The following is a 22,929-nucleotide window of genomic DNA, read 5'->3' on the forward strand; positions in this document are numbered from 1 at the left end:
CTGAACACTGAATTACAAATAACATTAAAACAATTAACAATTTTAAACTTCTAAGTAACTGCCCCCACAAGGCCACAACAACTGACAATAACTACCTTCCACAAACTAGACATGACTAATCTGAAACCGATTTGGTTAAACGTACCCTACATTCACACATTCACAATATCTAGACCGTGCGATTAATATCAATTGCCTCATATTTTTCATCAAGATTTGATGGTAAACACGTCTTAAAATTCAGGTGAGAATGTAAGGATTCACAAGTGTAGGGAATCCATTTCCATATGCATAGTATAAACTGACAGCAAATTCAATAAGCAATCCTCAATGCATATTTAACAAAGCAAAATGTCTGTACCAAAAAAACATGGCAAATGTGTAAAACAATACTAGCTTATATTGACCACCATCAGTTCATCACTTTACCCAAACTTGATTTAAAGAGGTAACGTTGCAATTTCTGCTAAGGGTAAATGTAGCTCAGTTTCTCCATCAGTCAGCAAGTCCTTCTCTCTCTGTGCATTGTGAAGCCCAGAAGCATTTGATGAAAGGAATGAGCAGCAATTGAAATTCATCCCTGGATATGAGTAGGTGCACATAGATCTCAGATTTCCAGTATCAAATTTGTAAGAAACAACAGATCCTGGAAGCTGCAAATATATGGTCTGAGCTTGCTCACTATAGGCAATAGGTGCAACCTTATAAGGCTCCCACTCATAGAAGCAACCAAAAAAGTTTTGGTGCTTAGACATAAAGCCTTCATGCATGACACTATGGACTAATCTCCATCTAAACTTTTTGAAATCACAGGAAGCATAGATGGATCCACGATACTCATGCTCCTTGAGAAGATCCCAAATGTGAAAGCCATCAAAATCAGTGTAGCAGTAGTAAACTCGGCCTCCCGATTCGCACAAGCAACGGCGATACGTCATAGTTGATTGCCAAGACCAGTCCGGAAAAACATTTGGCATTTCATGAAGTTGACAGTGGTTTTCTTGGATTTGATACACCAGCAAGTATCCACCTAATTCCCAATGGATTGCCCCATTGGAGTAGAGAGCAGGCGTCGTGAGCTCTTGGAACTCGAGTTCCGGTAAAGAAGACAAAGCTAAATTGATGAGGTGGTGGTGTTTCCTCCATTTGCCAGTCTCAGAAGAGAAAACATGAAATTGAAATTCTAGTCCATTGGATTTGGGAGAACCTGCTTCAACAACAACAACCTCAAATTGGGATCCATCAGAGGCTAATCCAACTCTAACAACTCGCCTTTCCACGCCAGCTTGAGGGATCATGACAGAGTCCTTGGTGAGGGGGTTGATCACAAAGTAGCAGGCTTGATCCCCACTATAGCCAGATAAGAGAACTAAGCCATTGCAAGAAGCAAGTGTCTGCACAAAGCTTTCAGTAAAGAAGTTGAGGGAATTGTCAAGGATAGCCCCACTTCCATTCTTAACATCCAAAAACACAAACTGAGATGACCCATTTTCAAGCTGATAGTGGCAGACAAGGCCAACTCTGTTATCAATTTGATGAGAGGTTGTGGAAACAATTGGAAAACCCTTATGATCCATGTTCATTGATTCAAAATTCTGCATCTCAAGACCTGTGAACAAAAACAAGCATGTGAATCTTGTTAGAAGACTTGAGAATTGAGTCTACGGTTGTGGAATTTTAGAGGGTTTCTAGGAACCATTCATTCATCATTCAAATTGACTTGACTCAATGGAAAAATGAAAGAAACTTCTTGTGATAAAAATCAAATCTTAGGCAGAAACATACACTGAAATTTTAGGGTTAAAGACAAAAAAATCCCAATTGAATGAAGTTTTCCATGTTCACACTAACATTAATTACCAGGAAATAAAGCCAAAGGAAAAGAAAAAGGTAACAACTTTCTTTCTTGTTTAACGCAGACTAGGTAAACAAAAAGTAATAAAAGCAGAGAGAAAACAAAGATAAAGAGAACAGACCAAAAACCAGGGTTTTTGCGGCGGCTTTGGGAATTGCGAGACAAATGCGGGTTGATGCGGCAACAATTGCGGTTGCGATGTCGAAGCGGGAAGTCCAAAACCCTTTTTGCGGCGCTGAATTAAAACACTGAAAAAAGAGAAAATGAAATAAAGAGAAAAATGAAATTTGAGTAAAATAAAGAAGTGAGAATGAGAATAGAAAATGGAAAAAGAAAATACCTTGATGGGAAGATTGAAGATCGCTTCTTCTTTCTTGTTCTACTTCACTTGAGTCGTCAACACGATGAAAAGAAATTGATGGATGAATGTAGCAAAACTAACGCGGTTATTGTTTTGAGTTATTCTTCTTCTCCTACTTGCCCCGCAAGTTATCGGGTCAACTGCTTTTAAACCCAAAAAATCTGTTACTATTTTCAAAACAAAACTTGTTTGGTAAATTTAGTTTTGATTTCCTTTTTAACCCAATATCACAACACTTTTCCCTTTATTTTAAAAACCAAAATAATAGGTTTGTTGTTTTAAGTTTTAAAAGTTTGAATTACGATGGATAACTGTTTTACTTGATCATTGGAAGAGTACGTGGCAATCAAATTAAATTAATCTATTTTTGACTTTTTGCTGATTTTACGTAACTGGTATAGCATTGCTTTCTTTTTGCTCCCACCTCTAATTTTACAACCGTTTTATAATTAAAAAAATTAAAAATTAAAACCAGTTTTAGTTTTCCAAATTTTCAAAACTTTAAATTTACAACCACCCCGAACAGGGCCTTAAGTGAGTCAATAATATTATGGATTTCATTTTTGTGCAATTACCATGTAAATAGTCTTGCAAAAATATCCAATCACATCTTGCCTTATTTATTTTATTTTAATTTATTTATTCTGTCAAATTAGTGAAATGTCTAATTGTTCTCCTCTAACAATATTTTTTAGTAAATTGTCTATGTGTAAATTTTTAATAATCACTAATATTATTGTTTCATAAAAAATACTCTAATATCATTGCTCTGTCGCGGCAACCCCATTAGGCCTAAATTTTAAAGAGATTTTAAATTTGCACTCTTATTTTTATAAAAGGGAGGTAAATCTCTTATAATTGACATGTTCATTTGAATACCAAACACGACAGTGGGCTTAAAAATTCTTACTGCCGCTAGGGATTCCGACTTAGTCCTTGTCACGGTTCTCCCTTAAATAAGATAACGAGTCCGGGTCTTATTATAGAAAAATTTCTGCTGGAAAAATTAGTCTCACTAGGAAGGGGATATTCCAGATCATACATGATTGTCTGTAGTGGATGTGTTCAAACAAGTTCAAGTGAAGTATTCATAGTAATATATAATGGTTTTTTTTTTTAAATCACTTTTACATGAACTTTTATAAGATATAAATAGATGAGTTATTTTTAATCTAACCCATAAATGAAAACAACCTGATCAATTTTCAACCAGATCGGAGTTTTTGACTTCGATTCATTTTTAAGTTCATTGTTAAATCCCAGGGCTCAACCCTAGACAGGTGGTGAAAACTACCAAGCTGGAGTACAGTAGGGGCAGAGGAAATTTTTCATAAATTAATATCGCTTATACCAAACATGAGAACCTTCCATTCATACTTTATTAAAATGATTATGTTCACAAGTGCCATCTTTTGTTTTGTTTTCATAATACACAGCACCATAGTAAGTAATATTGTAACCCGTTAGGTGGAAAATCAGTCCAAGACTAGGGTGAGGAAGATTGCCTCACCAACCATGTACCATGAACATTGATATTTTTGAAGTAACAAAAAATGCCGTCCATCCAAGCCAGTATGCAACGCGAACGCACGCTGCATGACTCAGTAGTGGAACAAGAACAGCCAGAAACAGCCAGGAATCAGAAAAATAGAGCATTGATATCTTTTAAAAAAGAAAAAATAATATTAAAAAGTAAAACAAGATAGATCAAATAATTGGGGTAGGGGAAACACACATGCAGCTTTCAAGAAAGAGCCATGAAAACGATTTTTAAGGAGATATGTTGGATTCAAGGATTTCAATAAACTGACCAATACTATAGAAAGGGAAGTTAATGATATAGATAGGGCACCGGTAACTCCTTCAAACTAAAAAGCTGATATCAGCAGCAACATAAAGCAACTGTACTAAACCACAAATAGACCAAGAACAATAACAAAATCTATCTTAACTTTGACCGCTTCGGCATGCTACTACTTGCACTGGCTCGAGACTTACCAAAGGCTTTCACCTTCCTTCTTTGCCTATCTTCTTCACTGTCATACTCGTGCCCTTTCTCCCTATCTGCATTGCTTGCTTCCCTCTCCAGTTCTTCCCAGGTCTTTCCCTTCTCTTCCTCTGAATCTACCTCAGAGTCCTCATCCTCATCATCATCCTCAGACTCAACTAGCGATGCACTTTCAGAAGCTTCATCTTCAGAATCAGACTCCGGCTCCACATCAGATGGTTCGTAACCTTTATCTGACTCCTCTGAGTTATCAGATTCTGAATCACTAGCTTCCAGGTTCAGAAACTCCCAACCACCAGTTTCAATAAAGCTTTTAGGGTCATCCGTGATTGTTTTTAGGATCTGGCGCCAGTTCAGATTCAGCCTGCTTTCGTAATATTTGATGTCTGTGGTGTCAAGCCACTCCTTGATGCCATCCAGTGATGTAGAAGGGATAGAATCAATCCTGAGCACATCCCGCTTGAAGTCCTTAAATACTATTGTCATATCAAAGTTCTTCTGCCCAAGCCCAACTCTCTCTAGATTCACAATCTCAATCTCACTTAGTGTGACAACAAGGAAAGGGGTCTCTATCAGTTCAACAAGGCAGGCTGAAGTAGGAACAATAAATACTGAAGATTTATGAGGTACTCCAGGGAAGCCAAGTTCTCTTAGAGGTTGATCAAACTCCAAGTCAAGGCCATTGAATTGTGGTTGCCCCCAGAGATCATTCACTCGATTCACAAAGGTCTGAAATTCTACATTAATTTTGTTCTTTCGGTCTCTCTCTCTCTGTTCTTCTTCAAGTTCATCAGGGTCATAGGTGGATCTTTTCCCACCTCCAACATTCTGGACCATGTCCATTACCTCTACATAAAACTGAACATCCTTAGTCTTTTTATTTCCTACCATAATATGGTTGTGCAGATGAAAGTGCAGGAGTGTGATCATTTCATTCTCTGCTGGCTGAAAAAATGCATGCTTAATGTTGCTAAACATTATGTCCACACGCTCATCTTGCCTGGTGGTAGAATAACGAAATCCATTCACATGAGCCTCAAGTGTACCAGGAATCTTCCTTCCACGTCCACCAAAAGGAGGGCGGATCCAGAGATCAGACAACCTTATGGGCTTAAATCTGTTATTAGCAAGCTGCAGCTTCTCCTGGGTAACCAAGGTTGCCCTTTCAGCTCTCTCAGACTCCCTTGCCACAACTTGTCGCCTGAGGGTTTTTATGGACTGCACAACCTCACTTATATGCCTGGAATCTTTTGAGCGGAAAGAAGCCTCCTTCAAATATATAGAACCAGGGTACTTCATTGAGTTCGCATCCTGAGAGCTAAAAGGAGTCCCAGGAACATTAAAAATAATTCTCATATACCAGATGCGGTTTTCCTGCTGGCTAGAAACAGTCCGAATGAAAGCAACATGAAAAGGAACCATACTTCCATTAATAGGCAAGAGAACTGCTTCATTCTTTTGATCAATCTGAATCATCAACTCTCTGGGAGGGGGAAGTTCATTTATGTTCTTGTAGGCCACAAGATCTGCAGAAGACCTCATAGACGAACGGTTATCTCCAGTCGCATTTCCACCACCAGCAAGTCTCCTTGCAGTTTCTTCATTTTTCTGACGAGCAAGTTCAGCCTGATGCTGCCTTCTGAGTTCCTCTTTTGAAACTTCATGATTGTCTGACCTTAGAGTTGTCTTAGAAATAATGGGCTCTGCGCCATTTGTTTTTGCTTTTGTGCTTTGCTTTTCCTCTTCCTCATCCTCATTGAAAGAATACGCCACATCCTTAAGAGCTTTTGAGCTCATAGAAGTCAGAACTTCTGTCTTGTCCTTGTTGATGATGACTGTGTCAGCAAGCAAGAGAGAGAAGAGCTTGCTCTTAGACTTACTGTTCTCATTCTGCAAATTCTGAATTCCAAGTGACACGTTGAAGACCATGCCTTCTTTAATAATCTGTTCATTTTTAGCATTAAGATTCAATCCTGATTCACGAAACTCAATGCCAATGCCAGTCCCAGCAGATTTTGTTAAGTTGGAAATCAATTCAGGAGTCTCCTTTTCCACAACAGAAACTGCAGCTTGGTATGCGACACTCAGCTTATTTCCAGGCTTCAAGGAACCAATTACAGCTTCTTGGGCTTTCAGAAGTGCTTCATAAGCCTTACTTTGAACAGGGTCAGCATCAATTAAGAAGGTCCTAGCTATGTTTGAGCAGTAACTCTTATACCGGGCTCCAACAGCACATATAATCACACTGGCAGGGTCATAGTGAAGTAAATCATCATTGCTGACAGCACTAGGCCTGAGATCAAATTCCACCCCACTCTGAAAAATTGGGGGGTAACAAATATCAACATTCTCGGCTTTCAGTTTACAGTTAACTTTTGAAGGCTCCAGTACAACTTTCTCAGTCTCCTCCATCAATGTAGAATGAGAAACTTTCTTCTCTTCATCAATTACATTCTCAAGCTTTGAAACCACAAAGTTCTTCATCACACTGGTTGTCAGGTATGCTGCTCTCTTAATTGATGTAAGCTCCTCATTACTCTTCACAGCAAACAACGTAGATAATCCATTGGCCACGTCAGTCAAATGAAAATCTGAACTTTTCAATTTTTCAGCCCAAGCTTCAAGGAGTTTCCCCTCTGGAGCTTCTCTTGATATATATCCAATGGTGGAAGCATCACCGCCATCAGACTTTGATTGAGCTCTGATAGCACGGAATATAGCATCCATTAGAGCAGTGCCATCATCATTTTTAGGCTTGACATGCAAAACAACTTCCAGTTCTACACCAACTGCTTCTCGGGCAGGTTTTTTGACAGATTCAAGAATAGATGCTTTCTTTTGGCTGCACAAGATATGGATCTGATTCTTCATGAAAACCATAATTGTGTCTGGGAATTCAAATCCAAGCAACCATAAGTTTAGAGCGGTAGATTTAAGGTATCGCAGGTCTTCAGAAGGTGGAGGACATGCAATTGCAATTGCATCAGAAGAGCCCCACAGATCTGTTTTGTGTTCATCCCAATGTGAATAAAGAGTCCTCAATCGGGATTGAAATGCATTCAGATCAATAGCATATGAAGTTCCTGCTGCACCACCCTTTCCACTGGGAGTTTGTGATTTCCCATTTCGATGATCTGTCATGGTTTGCTGCCACCCTGGAAATTTTTTAAAAAGAAAAAATAAGACAGTAACGTCAATGAGCAAGTATGTAAACAATTACGGATGTAAAATCCTTTTCAACTCATTTTTAGGCACTGAAACAACAAGTGCTTAAGGGTGTGTTGTGAATTTTTAGAAGTGGGAAGGGAAAGGTTTTGAGGGGAAGGGGAGGGACAAGTGAGGGGGATCTGGCCCCTCTAAAGTGAGAGAGGCACTTTAAAGGGAAAAGTGAGTCATCACAACCATTGATTCAGTTACTTTATTGACTTTTCAAAATAGGTAATTACTGGTTGAGATGACTTACTTTACTCTCTAAAGTGAATTCAAATCCGAAGGTGGGGTAAGCTCGTCCCTTGTTTGCAAGTACCAAGTTCCTCTAAACCCCCCAACTTGGGGAACTCCACAAAACAAAACAACCAAAGGAGGGTCTTGGAAGGTTTTCAAAAATTCCCCATACCCTTCCCCCCCCCCCCCTTTTTAAAATCTCCCAAACAAGGGGAGGGCTTCTCATAAGCCTCCCTATTCCCTTCCGTCCCCTCCAAAACACAACTCACAAATACACCCTAAAGGAACAAGGAGTCCCGATTTCATTTGTTTGGTCTCAATAAAGAATTAAACCAAGAACTATAACGTACTCCATTCCCATACTTGACTTGTCAATCGAGTAGTCGCAATATAAATGAATCCATTTTGCGATTGTAAGTTTCCTTCTCATACATTGATTTTCATAATTAACTACCAAAAATTATACATTGTACAAATATTACAAAAAAATATTCAAAAAAAGAAAGAGATTGAATTATGACTACAGATTCCAATGATCATTATTCACATATGGCCCCAAAAAAGAAATAACCAAATTCAGTTAGCAAAGGAAAATTTACTCCATAAATGATGAATAATTCCAGTCAAGGGTTACCTTTTTATGAATAGTTGGTCAAAGACTTCAGTTCTGTGAGTAAACAGGTGAATGAATCTTTCACCGCATTTCAAAATCTAGACACAAATTGGCAACAATAGCAGTCCAAACCTATTATCAAGACAAAGCATTAGTGGTAAGGCCTTCATTAAATCAAATATGGGATTCAATCCAACAACAACAACAAAAACTTCTTACACACAATTCCAAATCAATAAAAAAAAAGTCCAAATTTCTCACTCTAAAGTAATTAACATATGGATAGTCTCCAATAGATCCAAAAATATAACTATGTGATGACAGATCACAAATTCCACTTAGTTAGTCAACAGTTCCTGATTATCAAATTTTGAAAAAAAATCTATTTTTTTTCTGAGAAGAAATCTAGGGTCTCAGATTCTCAAAAACAAAAAATAAATCCACAAAAATGGAAACTTTTTTCGCTTACCGTGTATCTGGGGTGTGTAAAGCTCTACCCTTTTTGTCCTTTTTCTTCAATTTGGATTATGAACCCTAATTCGTTGCGCTATGAAATTGGGTGCGGTTTCGATCGAAGTTTGAATGCGCAGATATACTCTATGCCATGCGTTTTGGGAAGAGGAGCATGAGCTTAGTGAAACAAAGAGAATGAATGAGGAGGATAAAGGTGGTGATGATCTCTTCCAAGTTTGAAGAGGGGGAAATTAGGGTTCATTTGGGGAAGATGATTGGTATTGTAGTGTTAAGCTGAGACACACGATGGATTAGAATGATATGAAAATAGGAGAAGAGGGGTGTAAAGGGAGAGAAATAATTTAAGAGGAGAAATAGAGGAAGAGACACAAAAACATTGTAATTGGATAGGTACTGTCTCTCTTATACGCCGTCTAAATTGTAAGAATGAATCGTGACCGTTAGATTTAATATAAAAATTAAAATATTAAATTATGTGATTTTTTACATTTTTAAGTCGTCATGTTGTCTCTCTAATGCTAAATGAACAACACAATAAAGTATTTACTAATTAGTTCCCAATGAAACAAAATAGCCACATTATCAATATCGTTTAGCATAGTTGATAGATAGTTAAACTTTTTAAGTATTTAGTAAAGTATTCGATTTGTGAACGGTATGCATGGAAAATGATTTATTGCGAGAGACATATGTACTTAATGTGTTATCTGAGACTCAAGAAAACTAATCTCATAGCTTCCTGTTATGAGAATTCATTGAGAAAAAAAAATTATCTATGTTGAGAATAAAAGTCCCAATTTACTCCCATAAGTTCCTAAAATATCAAAACTCTTCATGATATCTACACTTTTTTACATGAAAGTAATGACTTCGTTCATAAAAGAACCCTACTAGAGAGTAAAGTAAAACTAAAGAGTGAATACATGTTTGAGTGTCATTTAGCTAAACTAAATATGGAAAAGCTATTGCATGTTTGAGGAGTTCATAAACTATTATATTATCTTTTATACAAACATGTCTTAAAGAAAAAAAATATATAAATGAAGGGCTAAGAATTTTACAATCTACTATAAAAAGACTAAAAATAGGAAGGAGATATAGGTCATATTTTTAAACAAGTTTTCTCTAAAGTATGCACTCACTTACAAGGAGTAAAAGGAGTGTGGTGGTTCCATCAGATTAAATATTCTTTTAAAGTGTTGTAACTTATTTATAAACATTTGAAGTTTGTTCACATGCTCATAGAAGAAAGTGTGTGTGATGACCTTCTAGCGAAGCATGGTGCTGGCCAGGCCGAGGATTTGGTGTTCCTGTTGAATCCTTTGCAGGGGTTAGGTAGTCTCCTCTTGGTGGATGCGTTGGGACTAGGGCTGAGCAAATTCTCCGTTCCGACCCGCACCCGAAATACCCGAGTGCAAAATTTCGTTGTCGGACAGATTGAAGCGGTTTACGGGGCTTCAACGGGTGTTAAAATCGGGTGCATATGACTTCATTCGGTCGAATTCGGTTTCATTAAATCTGAACCGTCGAAATCCGAATCCGACCGCTGAGATGCGTGCATTAATTTAAAATATATACCTATCTTGTAACTTCGTGATTCCCGCACATCACTACATCGTGATTCCCGTTCTGCTTTCCAAGGAGTAGTATTTATTATTCAATATTTTTTCCAACCTTCAATTGTCATGTCAAATACCCCTCTTTTCAGTCTTTTGTACTTCGCCACTGAACATTCATCATTCATATATGAAATTCTAGATCCCTTAGAACAAATGTCCTGCACGATGCTGGGACAATCGATTAGAACATCATATGACTGAAAGGCATGAACACAAAACAACAAACAACTAAAAGAAACAAGACATAGGAAGTTGTTAACCCAGTTCGGTGAAACTACACCTACATCTGGTTAGCTTTCGCCCAATGAAAAGGAATTCCACTATCTCAAGAACTAGGTATTACAGACACACATGAACACATCAAGTTCATTGTTCTTAACCTAAGTATGAGAGCCCCTCTCACTTTTCCTCAATCACTGCCACAGTGATTGGTAACAACAATAACACAAGGTTTGTTTGACACTCAAACACAAAACAGAACTCAGTCTTACTTTATAGAATCAGTGAGCAAGACGAGTTCACAACTAACAAAGACAAAGAACAACTTACACTCTTAAGAACACTTGATCTTCAAGGTAATTCTCTCGATCAACTTCAAGCTTCAGGTCTTTGTCAATATATACTTCAGCAGAGGCGGCTAGGGTTTATTTGGGCTGAAGAACACTTTGATCCAACTCATATCAGTAGAGAATCTTTCAAGATCTGATATGAGTGATCAACAAGTAAAAATAGAAACAAATCTTTTTAATCACAGATTTGCTTCAACAAAAACAACCCGCAACTGGCTCCCAACACACAGTTACTTGACCTTCAAGTAAGCACAGATCATACCATAAAGCATAACCACAAGGGACCCACTTGCATGCCAGCAGGGGCGGATGTCCTGGCCTTCATCAAGGCAGATGTCACAACATCGGCTAGGACATCAGGTTGTTTTTAACAAAATTGATGACAACAAAGGAACAACAATCTCCCCCTTTGTCAAATTTTGACTAAAAACAACTTCACTACCAAAGAGGGAAAAAATATCAAAATCATCAGAGTCAGCAGCAGAAATACTCCCCCTCAAACCAATGCATCCACAACAGCCAAAACACGGAGGAACTCCCCCTCAAAAGATGCATCCAAATAAACACTGCCTAAAGTATATAGAACCCATATTCATAGCAGTACAAACTAAAACAACCACACTTGATAACACTTGAACAGAAGCTAGCTTGAAGCACTTGAACATAAAAGATCTCCTGAACTTGTCTTGACAAAGCTGCATACTTATTACATAACATAACCAGAATACCAAGTCTTCAAAAAAAAAACAAACTACAACACACTACTACTCCCCCTTTTTAGCACAAATTTGGCAAAGGTGGAAAGAATTTAACCAAGGCCAACTAAGAAACAACTAGGAGATGCACTAAACACCAGAAGAACAGGAGTGTTCCTCATCATTTTCTGCAGATCCTTCCTTCTCAGCATCAGCTGCATGCTCACCCTCTTGACCAGCTTCCCCCTGGAGAGTTTGAATGAGAGCATCCACCTTAATCTTCCTAGCAGCAGCAATCCTGATCGTCTCTTGAAGTTCCTTGGAAATGGCCTCAAGTTCAGCAATGACACTGTGAGTGCCTGAGGCAGACATAGAGGCAAGAACAGATGTCCTACTGGATGGCAGATCAATGTCCAGGACATGAGGGTCCAGGAACAACCGTTGGTCCAAGGTGATGGGAGGGCCTTTGGGCACAGGAACATCATCAACAGTGAGGATATTAGGATGTTGTTTCAGAATGATAGCAGTCAGTAAAGAAGGAAAAGAGATGGGGAGTTTCACAGCACATGTCTCTGCATGCTTCAAGGTTTGGGAAAACACAAAGTTGCCAAAGTCATAAGCAATTTCAGTCCCAATGCGATAGAGAAGCTTGGCAAGCATAGCAGAAACAGCAGAAGTATGGTTAGAGGGAACCCAATTCACCACTCCAATCCTATTCAAAATAGCATACTTCACACTCAGAACCCCAGTTGACAGAAGCTTCTTAGCAGGCCACTTCTTTACTCTTCCAGCAGTCAATTCCTCAGCAACCGTATCCAGAGAAAGTTCTTCTTCAACAAATTCAACCACACTTCTTCCAAGGGTTTGGTTGATGATAGCAGGAGAGAAATTCACACACTTACCCCTGACAAACACTTTCCTGAATTCAGGACTGGCAGAATTATTAACATCATCAGAGAGATTGACAATAAATTCCTTCACAAGCTTGTCATAACATTTTCCTATGTTCATTACAGTCTGTCTCAACCCTGCTTTTGCAATCAAGGCAATGATCTCTTTGCAGGCTAATACATCAGAATCAATCTCCCTCTCTTTGGCAACACGTCTTTGATAGACATATTTCCATTTGAAGGCATTTTCTGGAGCATGAATAGACACATTATCTAGAGGAACATTAGGAATATCTGAGGGAATACGCTTACCAGAGAACATTTTCTTCTCAGAGGCAGTGATGTCCAGGACATCGCCTTCAACATCTGATTCAGTCTCCAAATCAAGTCTGGAAACTTTATGCTTTTTCCCAGTAGTCTTCTTGGCTTTCTTCCCTGATGATTCCACAGCATTCTGCTTGCCTTTCCGTGACGCATCGGTTGCCCTTGATTTTGAAGATCCAGTAGTGATCTTGGTTTTCTTCTTCTTGACAACAGGGGTTTCTTCAACACTCGCCAGAGGCACATCCTCTGAATCTTCATCATCAGAGACATCATGAACAATAGGAGGGGTCTTCATCGATTCCTCTGACAAAACATCCATTGAGTTTGCAGCCTTGGAATCAGAACTCTTGGATGAAGAGGAAGAATCCTTTGAGAGTGAAACTTCCTTGACAGGCTTATCAGACAATGTCGCGACATCGTCTTCATCATTTGCAGAGACAGAAGTGTTGGAGACTTCCTCAGGCACAGGGGCTTCTGGGTTTTGCATTGAGGTTGCACGAGACTTGTAGTGCTTCTTGGAAGGAGTTCTTGAGTTCTTCTTAGATTGAGTGGAAGAACTTGTGTGCAAACCCATAACCCTAGCACCACCAGCAGTTCTTTCTATCTTTCCTTTCACAGACTCTTTCTTGCTTGAAGACATGATGAACTGGTAAAGCAAACGGACAAATACAAGAAATTGAGAAAAATGGAAGTGATGAGAACCAGAAATTGTGAGAGCAAGATTGGCAGCTTGTGGTGAGATTGTGATGAAGCCATGGGTGATGATTATATAGCAGTTGAGTGAGAAGGAAGCAATGATGTCACAACGGCAGTTAATGGTAGTTACAAGGAAACTAGCCGTTAGACAGAAAAGGGGCTTTAATTGCTATGCTTCTTCGAAGAGGCAAATCCCAAGATTTCCTCTTAATTTGTCAAATGTAGCAGCATCTAAGGGTTTGGTAAAGATGTCAGCCAATTGTCTCTCTGTGGGGACATGTTCCAAAGTAACAATTTTATCCTCCACTAATTCCCTGATGAAGTGATGTCTGATATCTATGTGTTTGGTTCTGCTATGTTGTATAGGGTTCTTGGCAATATTGATAGCACTCAAATTGTCACAGTACAATGTCATGACATCTTGCTCAACTTCATATTCCTTGAGCATCTGCTTCATCCAAATAAGCTGAGTACAACTGCTTCCAGCAGCTATATATTCAGCTTCAGCTGTGGATAAAGACACGCGGTTTTGCTTCTTGCTAAACCAAGAGATTAAGTTGTTTCCAAAGAAGAAACACCCTCCAGATGTACTCTTTCTATCATCAGCACTCCCTGCCCAATCTGCATCACAATACCCTACAAGAGAAGAATTAGTATCATTTGTATAAAGAATCCCATAGTCACAAGTACCATTTATGTACTTAATGATTCTTTTCACTTGTAAGAGATGACTGGTCTTTGGAGCAGCTTGATATCTTGCACAAGCACCAACAGCAAAGGTAATGTCAGGTCTGCTAGCAGTGAGGTACAACAAACTTCCAATCATGCTTCTATATAAGCTTTGATCAACATCCTCTCCCTGATTGTCTTTAGACAGCTTGATATGTGTAGCAGCAGGAGTCCTTTTATGTCCAGATTTTTCAAGTCCAAATTTCTTGACGATGCCCCTAGCATACTTACTCTGGGAAATAAACATTGAGTCTTCCATTTGTTTGATCTGAAGTCCCAGAAAGTAGTTCAATTCACCAACTAAGCTCATCTCAAACTTTGACTTCATTTGTTGGACAAAATGTTCCACCATCGTGTTCGACATCCCACCAAACACAATATCATCAACATATATCTGTGCAATCATGAGTTTTCCTCTTTCATTTTTCACAAATAATGTCTTGTCTATTCCTCCCTTGCAATAACCATTGCTCACCAAAAACTCTGTAAGGCGTTCATACCAAGCTCTAGGAGCCTGTTTTAATCCATACAGGGCTTTCTTGAGTTTGTAGACATGTTCAGGATGATGTGGATCTGTGAATCCCTTTGGCTGTTCAACATAAACTTCCTCATTCAGATAACCGTTTAGAAAGGCACTTTTAACATCCATTTGGAATAATCTGAACTTCAAAAGACAGGCAACACCAAGCAAAAGTCTTATGGATTCCAACCTAGCCACTGGAGCAAAGGTTTCATCAAAGTCTACTCCTTCAATCTGAGTATATCCTTGAGCCACCAGTCTTGCTTTGTTTCTAGTTACTACACCATTCTCATCTGACTTGTTCTTGAAAATCCACTTGGTTCCTATGATGTTTACTCCCTCAGGCCTAGGAATGAGATCCCATACTTCATTTCTTCTGAATTGATCAAGTTCTTCTTGCATAGCATTTATCCAGTATTCATCTGTCAGAGCCTCCTTGACATTCTTGGGTTCTACCTTGGATATAAAACATTCATGAGCAATGTAGCTTCTAGCCCTGGTAGTAACTCCTTCTTTGAGGTCACCAATAATATTCTCTTGAGGATGATTCTTTTGAATTCTGATCGATGGAGCTTTATTTGCAGGGGTCATCTGGTGATCTTGCTCATCAGAACTGGTTTCTGATTCAATGTCGAGGTCAATAGTTGGGACATCGGCTGTGACATGTGGACCATCATCATCTTCAGTTGCACCAGTGTCTTCTCTTTCATTTGGTTGATCATCAATAGAGACATTTACAGATTCCATCATTACCTTTGTTCGGGAATTGTACACTCTGTAAGCTTTGCTGTTTGTAGAGTATCCCATGAAAATTCCTTCATCACTCTTAGGATCTAGCTTTCTTCTTTGTTCACGATCAGCCAGAATATAACATTTACTCCCAAAGATATGAAAGTGTTTCACAGTTGGCTTCCTTCCTTTCCAGAGTTCATATAGAGTGACTGTGGTTCCAGCTCTAATGGTTACTCTATTGTGAATGTAACAGGCTGTGTTCATGGCTTCTGCCCAGAACTTGTTGGAAATCTTCCTTGCATGAAGCATAACCCTGGTGGATTCTTGAAGAGTCCTGTTTTTCCTTTCAACAATTCCATTCTGCTGAGGTGTAATTGGAGCTGAGAATTCATGGCTTATTCCTTCTGAATCACAGAAGTCAGAGAATTTGGAGTTCTCAAACTCTCTTCCATGATCACTTCTGATTCTTACTATAGAGCAATTCTTCTCAGTTTGAAGTTTCAGACATAGCCTTCTGAATATGTCAAAGGTTTCTGATTTTTCCTTCATGAAGTCAATCCATGTGAACCTGGAATAATCATCAACACAGACATAAACATATTTCTTACCTCCTAGACTTTCTACCTGCATGGGTCCCATCAAGTCCATGTGAAGAAGTTCAAGGACTTTTGTTGTAGTTGGATGCTGAAGCTTTGCATGAGATGTTTTGGTCAGCTTTCCAATCTTGCATTCTCCACATATCTTTTCTTCATCTATTTTCAGTTTTGGTAGCCCTCGTACAGCATCTTTAGAGATAACTTTCTGCATACTCTTGAGATTGATGTGACCTAAACGTTGGTGCCATAGATTCAACTCATCCACTTTTGATATCAAACATCTAGACACTTGGGCTTTCTTTTGTGGAATCCACATGTAGCAATTGTCTTTGGACCTGACACCTCTCATCACAATCTCTTGATCACTAGTGGTAACCATGCATTCAGTCTTGCTAAACTTCACATCCAGATCTTGATCACACAACTGACTTATACTGATTAGATTTGCTGTCAACCCCTTGACAAGAAGAACGTTGTTCAGACTAGGAGATCCAGAGTTTACCAACTTCCCAATGCCTTTGATTTTTCCTTTAGTACCATCTCCAAAGGTGACTGATTTACTGGAGTATTCCTTGAGATTTTCCAGATACTCCTTATTCCCAGTCATGTGTTTTGAGCAGCCACTATCAAAATACCAGTCTTCACTTGATGAGACTCTAAAGGATGTGTGTGCTATAAGACATGAAACTTCTCCTTTGGGTACCCAAGCTTGCTTAGATGTCTTGAGAACCTTCTGGATCTGAGGATATCCGTATAGCTTGAAGCAGTAGGGCTTAATGTGCCCAAACCTACCACAATAATGACATCTCCATGGAATTTGAGCAGTAGCCTTCTGAGTAGTAGGATGTGGAGGCATATGTTGTGACATCGGGCTTGACCTCTGATAGTACTCTGGGTTTTTAAACTCAGAGTTTTCCTTAGCTCTTACAAACTTCCTTGATGCTTTCTGATTTCCTCTACTCTCAGACTGGTAACTGAAACCAATGCCTTTAACACTCTTTCCTTGCTTGCTTGTTTCTTCCAGAATCTCTTCAAGCATATTAGATCCACTGTTCAGCATACGCACTGACTTGTAGGTATTTTCCAGTTTGGCTGTCAATGTAGCTACTTTCTCTTGAAGATCAGCTATAGTTAACAGAAGCTTGGCTTTTTCAACAGTTTCAAGATCCTTTAATTTTGAGTTCCATTTATCCAAATCATCTTGCAGTTTATCAATGGTCTCCCTTAGGTTTTCATTTTCAGTCTTAACTTGTTTCATCTCATCTTCTTGCTCCTTCAGATGTTTGCAAGTTTCCTTCCATTTAACATGTAGGAGTTTGTAAGTCTCTTCCAAATCCTCAAATGTCATTTCATCGCCACTGGAATCTGAGTCATTGACAGCTTCGGAGAAGGCATTAACCTTGTTGGCAGTTAACTCTTCCTCATCCTCAGTATCTTCATCTGACCATGTCACTACCATGCCTTTCTTTTGTTTCTTCAAGTAGGTTGCACACTCAGATCTAATGTGACCATAACCCTCACATTCATGACACTGAACACCCTTGTTTAGGCCTGATTTGTCCTCTTCTTTGACCTTTCGCTGGGAATTGTAGGATTTAGAGTTGTCAGACTTAATGTCCTGGACATTTGGCCTAGTCCTTCTGTCTATCTTCCTTAGAGCTCTGTTGAATTTTCTAGCAAGAAGTGCCAGAGCTTCAGATAGATTCTCACTTTCACTATCAGCATCATCTCCTTCAGTGGTGTTGGATACAAAAGCAATGCTTTTGGTCTTCTTTTCAGGTTTTTCACCCAACTTTAACTCATGAGTCTGCAGAGAACCAATCAGCTCATCCACTTTCAAACTGCTGATATCTTGAGCTTCTTCAATCGCAGTGACCTTCATTGCAAACTTGCTGGTTACAGATCTCAAGATTTTCCTCACAAGCTTTTCATCTGACATAGGTTCTCCCAGAGCAAATGAAGCATTTGACAGATCACGCACACGCATGTGATATTCAGAAATAGTCTCATCTTCTGTCATTGTCAAGTTCTCAAAACGAGTAGTAAGCATCTGGAGTCTAGACATCCTCACCCTGGTTGTACCTTCATGTGCTGTTTTCAAAATCTCCCAAGCATCTTTGGCAACAGTGCAAGTATTAATCAATCTAAACATGTTTTTGTCCACTGCATTGAAGATAGCATTCATTGCTTTTGAGTTTGCCAGAGAAGCTTCTTCTTCAGCACTTGTCCATTCATCCTCAGGTTTTTCTTCAGGAGTAGATGTACTTCCTTCTGCTTGAGCTTTGACAGGATGCTTCCAGCCTTTGACAACAGCCTTCCAAGTTTTGATATCAATAGACTTGAGAAAGGCTATCATTCGAACCTTCCAGTAATCATAATTGGAGCCATCCAGGATTGGTGGCCTGTTGATCGATCCTCCCTCCTTATTATCCATGAGATCAAGAAAATATCTCCCTGGAGCTCACCCACACAGAACAGGGGTGCCTGCTCTGATGCCAATTGAAATTCTAGATCCCTTAGAACAAATGTCCTGCACGATGCTGGGACAATCGATTAGAACATCATATGACTGAAAGGCATGAACACAAAACAACAAACAACTAAAAGAAACAAGACACAGGAAGTTGTTAACCCAGTTCGGTGAAACTACACCTACATCTGGTTAGCTTTCGCCCAATGAAAAGGAATTCCACTATCTCAAGAACTAGGTATTACAGACACACATGAACACATCAAGTTCATTGTTCTTAACCTAATCTACCCAGTGGTATTCTACTTAGAACCACAGCCTAAGTATGAGAGCCCCTCTCACTTTTCCTCAATCACTGCCACAGTGATTGGTAACAACAATAACACAAGGTTTGTTTGACACTCAAACACAAAACAGAACTCAGTCTTACTTTATAGAATCAGTGAGCAAGACGAGTTCACAACTAACAAAGACAAAGAACAACTTACACTCTTAAGAACACTTGATCTTCAAGGTAATTCTCTCGATCAACTTCAAGCTTCAGGTCTTTGTCAATATATACTTCAGCAGAGGCGGCTAGGGTTTATTTGGGCTGAAGAACACTTTGATCCAACTCATATCAGTAGAGAATCTTTCAAGATCTGATATGAGTGATCAACAAGTAAAAATAGAAACAAATCTTTTTAATCACAGATTTGCTTCAACAAAAACAACCCGCAACTGGCTCCCAACACACAGTTACTTGACCTTCAAGTAAGCACAGATCATACCATAAAGCATAACCACAAGGGACCCACTTGCATGCCAGCAGGGGCGGATGTCCTGGCCTTCATCAAGGCAGATGTCACAACATCGGCTAGGACATCAGGTTGTTTTTAACAAAATTGATGACAACAAAGGAACAACAATATCTTTTTATAATCTTTTTTAGCTTTTTACCACTCATCTCTCTCTTTCTTTGCATCTGTGTTCTCCATTTTTGTTTTACCAGGTGAAAGATGATAGAAAAGCAAAAGCAAAACCTTTTCTTTCCTAAAACAAAATTATCTTCTTTATAAACACCCACCTAGCACCCATGCTCACACTCTTCCACCACCGTGGTTTATCTCCTTCTTCCTCTTCACAACCACACCTGCTCTTTCCTCCATCAGTAATTGAAGCTTCCATTTCAGTGGTAGTTGCACATGGCTAAAGACAATTGAGGGATGAAGACGTGAACGGTAGGTTTTTTTTTAGAGTTTTTCTGAACCAGTAGCTAGCCCAATACCCGTGAAAACCGACCGATACAACCCGTCAATTGACCCAACCCGCACCCGTGTTATCCGATGTTTGGATCGGTCGGAGATGGGTTGAGTTATGCATGATAAAAACCCGTCCAAACCCGAGCTATCTGGCCCGAATTCACCCGAACCTGACCCATGCTCAGCCCCAGTTGGGAGCTTCGTTTCTGAGGCCTTAGCCTCGTTTGTGTTTTGTTCTCTTCTTTGCTTTTGTTCGCTTTTGTTTGTACAAAAAAAAACTTGGATTTTGGTTTGTACTTTGAACTTAAGTCCCTTGTTGATGGGGTCTTTTTTTCTCTAAGAAAAAAAAAACCTATGTCTAAACACACACTACATTGAGTGGAAAGCGTAGTACCACCTACAACCAATTTGTTATATCCTCCGTGTGTGATCAATATTTTTCAAATACTCAAAGTTTCGACAAGGCTCACTGATTTGATATCTTCAATTTCCACGTTGTGTTCAATCTTTTTCAAATAAAAATCCAATATTCACCAGAGTGTGATCAATCTTTTTCAAATACTCAAAGTTTCGGCAAGGCTCACTGATTTGATATCATTCAATTGCCACGTTGTAGTAAATAGCTAGTGACCCTTTGACCATCACTTACTATTGCACCAGTGTTTCGTCTAGCTTCCGTAGAATGGACAACATCAACATTCAGCTTTTATCATCCACGAGTGATGTCTCCATCGCATTCCTATTGAGGATTCCATAATTTCGTTTCACAAGATTCTATCACTCGGCAAGCCAGGTATTCATGAGATCATTATTTAAGGTCAAATATCAACCCCTTCAAAGAAAAATTTGTTGCAACATTGCCACATATATACTATAACAAATATCTTAAAGGCTTAAAAGTTCATTTGGTCTCCCACGAATTCCATTTGTGCAGAATGAGTTCTTAAACTATTTTTTTAGCAAGCGAGGTCCCCCACGAATTCTCTGTTAGTGACGCTGGTCCTTCAGCCTTTTTTCATCCAAAAACATACGAAAAACTTATGTGGCGCCATTTTAATGACATGGACTTCAGTAGGAGAGAGGCATCGAATACTTGAGAGGCATGTGATTGTCTTCTTCATCTCCTTCTCTATTAAACTCAACATTTCCCCAAATTTCACAAAAATCCCCAGCTATGAAAATTGAAACCCTAGGTATGGGAGGCTATGGAGGGACACCAAATCGAACGGAAGGATGTGATGATTCACATGCAAGGGAAGTTGTGTCCCAACGCAGAAGGCTACAAACGCATGGATGAAGTGAAATATCGTCTGGTTCTTTTGATTTGAGGAGAAGAATTACGAAAATGTGTGATTGTGGAATTGAAGCTCCTCTGGCTACTTCGTGGATTAGGGATAACCCTGAAAGGAGGTTCTATGGTTGCAATTTGTTCAAGGTATGGCTTTTTGCTTCTCTTCATCCATGTTTCATGTATTGTGAAGGCTGATTTTGACATTTTGTTTTTTCACACATTTCCAAGTTAATGGTAGGAGAGTATGCAAGTTCTTTGAATGGTTTGATGATGCTGCGAATGCAAGGGAGAATAAAGTTATTGTTGTGCTATCAAGGAAGGTTGAAGTGCTGGGAAAAAAAATCACCTTCCAGAATTCGTGTTTGGTCATTGCTGGGATTGTGGTTTTGTGTCTGATGTTTGCAATTAAGTAGAATTTGGCAAAAGCACATTATGGGGAACTTAGTGAAGTGTAGGAGGGTTGGTTGTAAGAAAGTAGAATTTGGTTTGCTTTTGTTTGTACTGGAAAGGAATTCAATGATTAAATGCAAGATTTCTATCTATCTACTTCCCTATTCATTTTCTACATATATCTAAACTGTTGAACTTGATATTTTGCCTCAACATAAAGACATATCCAAGATCTCCAAAACAAGTCATTATGGCATAACATAAAGATAGGAAATCGTAGAAATACATCAAGATAAGTTAACCATAATGGAAAAATAAGCCATTATGTGAAGAGTAACAAAGTACCAAAATAAGTCATAATGGCTATACACATTCCAAAATATACAATAGAGTAACAAAGTACCAAAATAAGCCATAATGTATATACATCCCATTAAAACAAACTTCACATGGTGAAAAATAACTAAACTGCTGCAACAATCACTGGTTTTCACTAATTTGTAGAATCTTTCTCTTTCTTCCCCTCCTTGGTGCTTGTTGGCTTGAAGCTCCTGTAGGTGGTGGCTGTGTTTGTGCCTCATTAGGCTTCCTCCTAGGTTGTGCCTTAGTAGCCTGCTTCCTAGGCTTCCTTGGAGGAAGTCTTGGTGGTTGAGATGAGGCTGCAATAGGTTGGGTTCCTTGGCTTGAAATTCCAGTACCTTGAGTCACTTGGCTTGACATTCCATCACCTTTTGTCCCTTGGCTTGACATTCCAGCAACTTGAGCTCGCTGAGTTGATGTGCCAACACATTGAGCTCCCTGACTTGATGTTCCTACACCTTGAGATCCCTGAGTTGATGTTCCATTACCTTGATTATTCTACATTGAGCTTTCAGCAGCACCTAATCTTTGTTCATGTTGTAAAACTATAGGATTGTCCTCAAATGCAATTTTCCATAAACATTCAGTAACATTGAAATCCAAGACTTAGTAACATTGGAATTTATGACAAGAGTTCTATACCTGATTCTCTCTAGTGGGGATTGTCTTATCGACTGCTATCTTTCTTGTTCAAGTTTTCCTGTTGTGCCCATATTTTTCACATCTTCTGCATTTCACAGTTGTGTAATGCCTCCTCAATCTGTTTGGGGGGGTTCCTTGGATCATCATTCCTCTTATTTCTTATCTTTTTAGGTCTTTAGGGGCTCTCATCACAAATGGTAGATTCAGTGGCAGGGCACCAACTTCTGGCCACAGTTTTGGTCCATTGTTTGGCAGTATTATGTGTGAGTAAGTGTCTAAGAAAGTGTTTCTCCTGCAAATAATGCAACCAATGCAATTAGTTTAGGAATGTAAGCAGTGCAATTAGATTAGGAAGAAATAATGTATACATGTAGGCAACATCAACATAGTTTTCAGGAAAATGATGATTA

The 22,929-nt window shown here is 39.1% G+C and overlaps 2 protein-coding genes across 3 annotated transcripts; both read right to left on the reverse strand.

Annotated features, from left to right (window-relative positions):
* Positions 1 to 312: 312 nt before the first annotated feature.
* Positions 313 to 2,337, reverse strand: LOC130726361 (uncharacterized). 2 transcript variants are annotated; one of them, XM_057577614.1, is made up of 3 exons: positions 2,196 to 2,337; positions 1,977 to 2,103; positions 313 to 1,609 (listed from the first exon to the last, which is right to left on the reverse strand). In XM_057577614.1, the coding sequence occupies exon 3, from the start codon at positions 1,599 to 1,601 to the stop codon at positions 441 to 443; it is 1,161 nt and encodes a 386-aa protein (XP_057433597.1). In that variant the 5' UTR covers positions 1,602 to 1,609; positions 1,977 to 2,103; positions 2,196 to 2,337; the 3' UTR covers positions 313 to 440. The 2 variants fall into 2 exon arrangements, with proteins under 2 accessions (XP_057433597.1, XP_057433598.1); XM_057577615.1 differs by lacking the exons at positions 1,977 to 2,103; positions 2,196 to 2,337 and adding an exon at positions 1,786 to 1,929.
* A 1,621-nt stretch (positions 2,338 to 3,958) lies between these two features.
* Positions 3,959 to 9,119, reverse strand: LOC130726982 (FACT complex subunit SPT16-like). Its single transcript, XM_057578304.1, has 3 exons — positions 8,751 to 9,119; positions 8,303 to 8,413; positions 3,959 to 7,379 (listed from the first exon to the last, which is right to left on the reverse strand). Exon 3 carries the CDS (start codon positions 7,363 to 7,365, stop codon positions 4,159 to 4,161), a length of 3,207 nt encoding a protein of 1,068 aa, XP_057434287.1. The 5' UTR covers positions 7,366 to 7,379; positions 8,303 to 8,413; positions 8,751 to 9,119; the 3' UTR covers positions 3,959 to 4,158.
* Between the last annotated feature and the right edge of the window lie 13,810 nt (positions 9,120 to 22,929).

Source organism: Lotus japonicus, chromosome 6 (assembly GCF_012489685.1).
Source record: "Lotus japonicus ecotype B-129 chromosome 6, LjGifu_v1.2".
NCBI lineage: Eukaryota > Viridiplantae > Streptophyta > Magnoliopsida > Fabales > Fabaceae > Lotus > Lotus japonicus.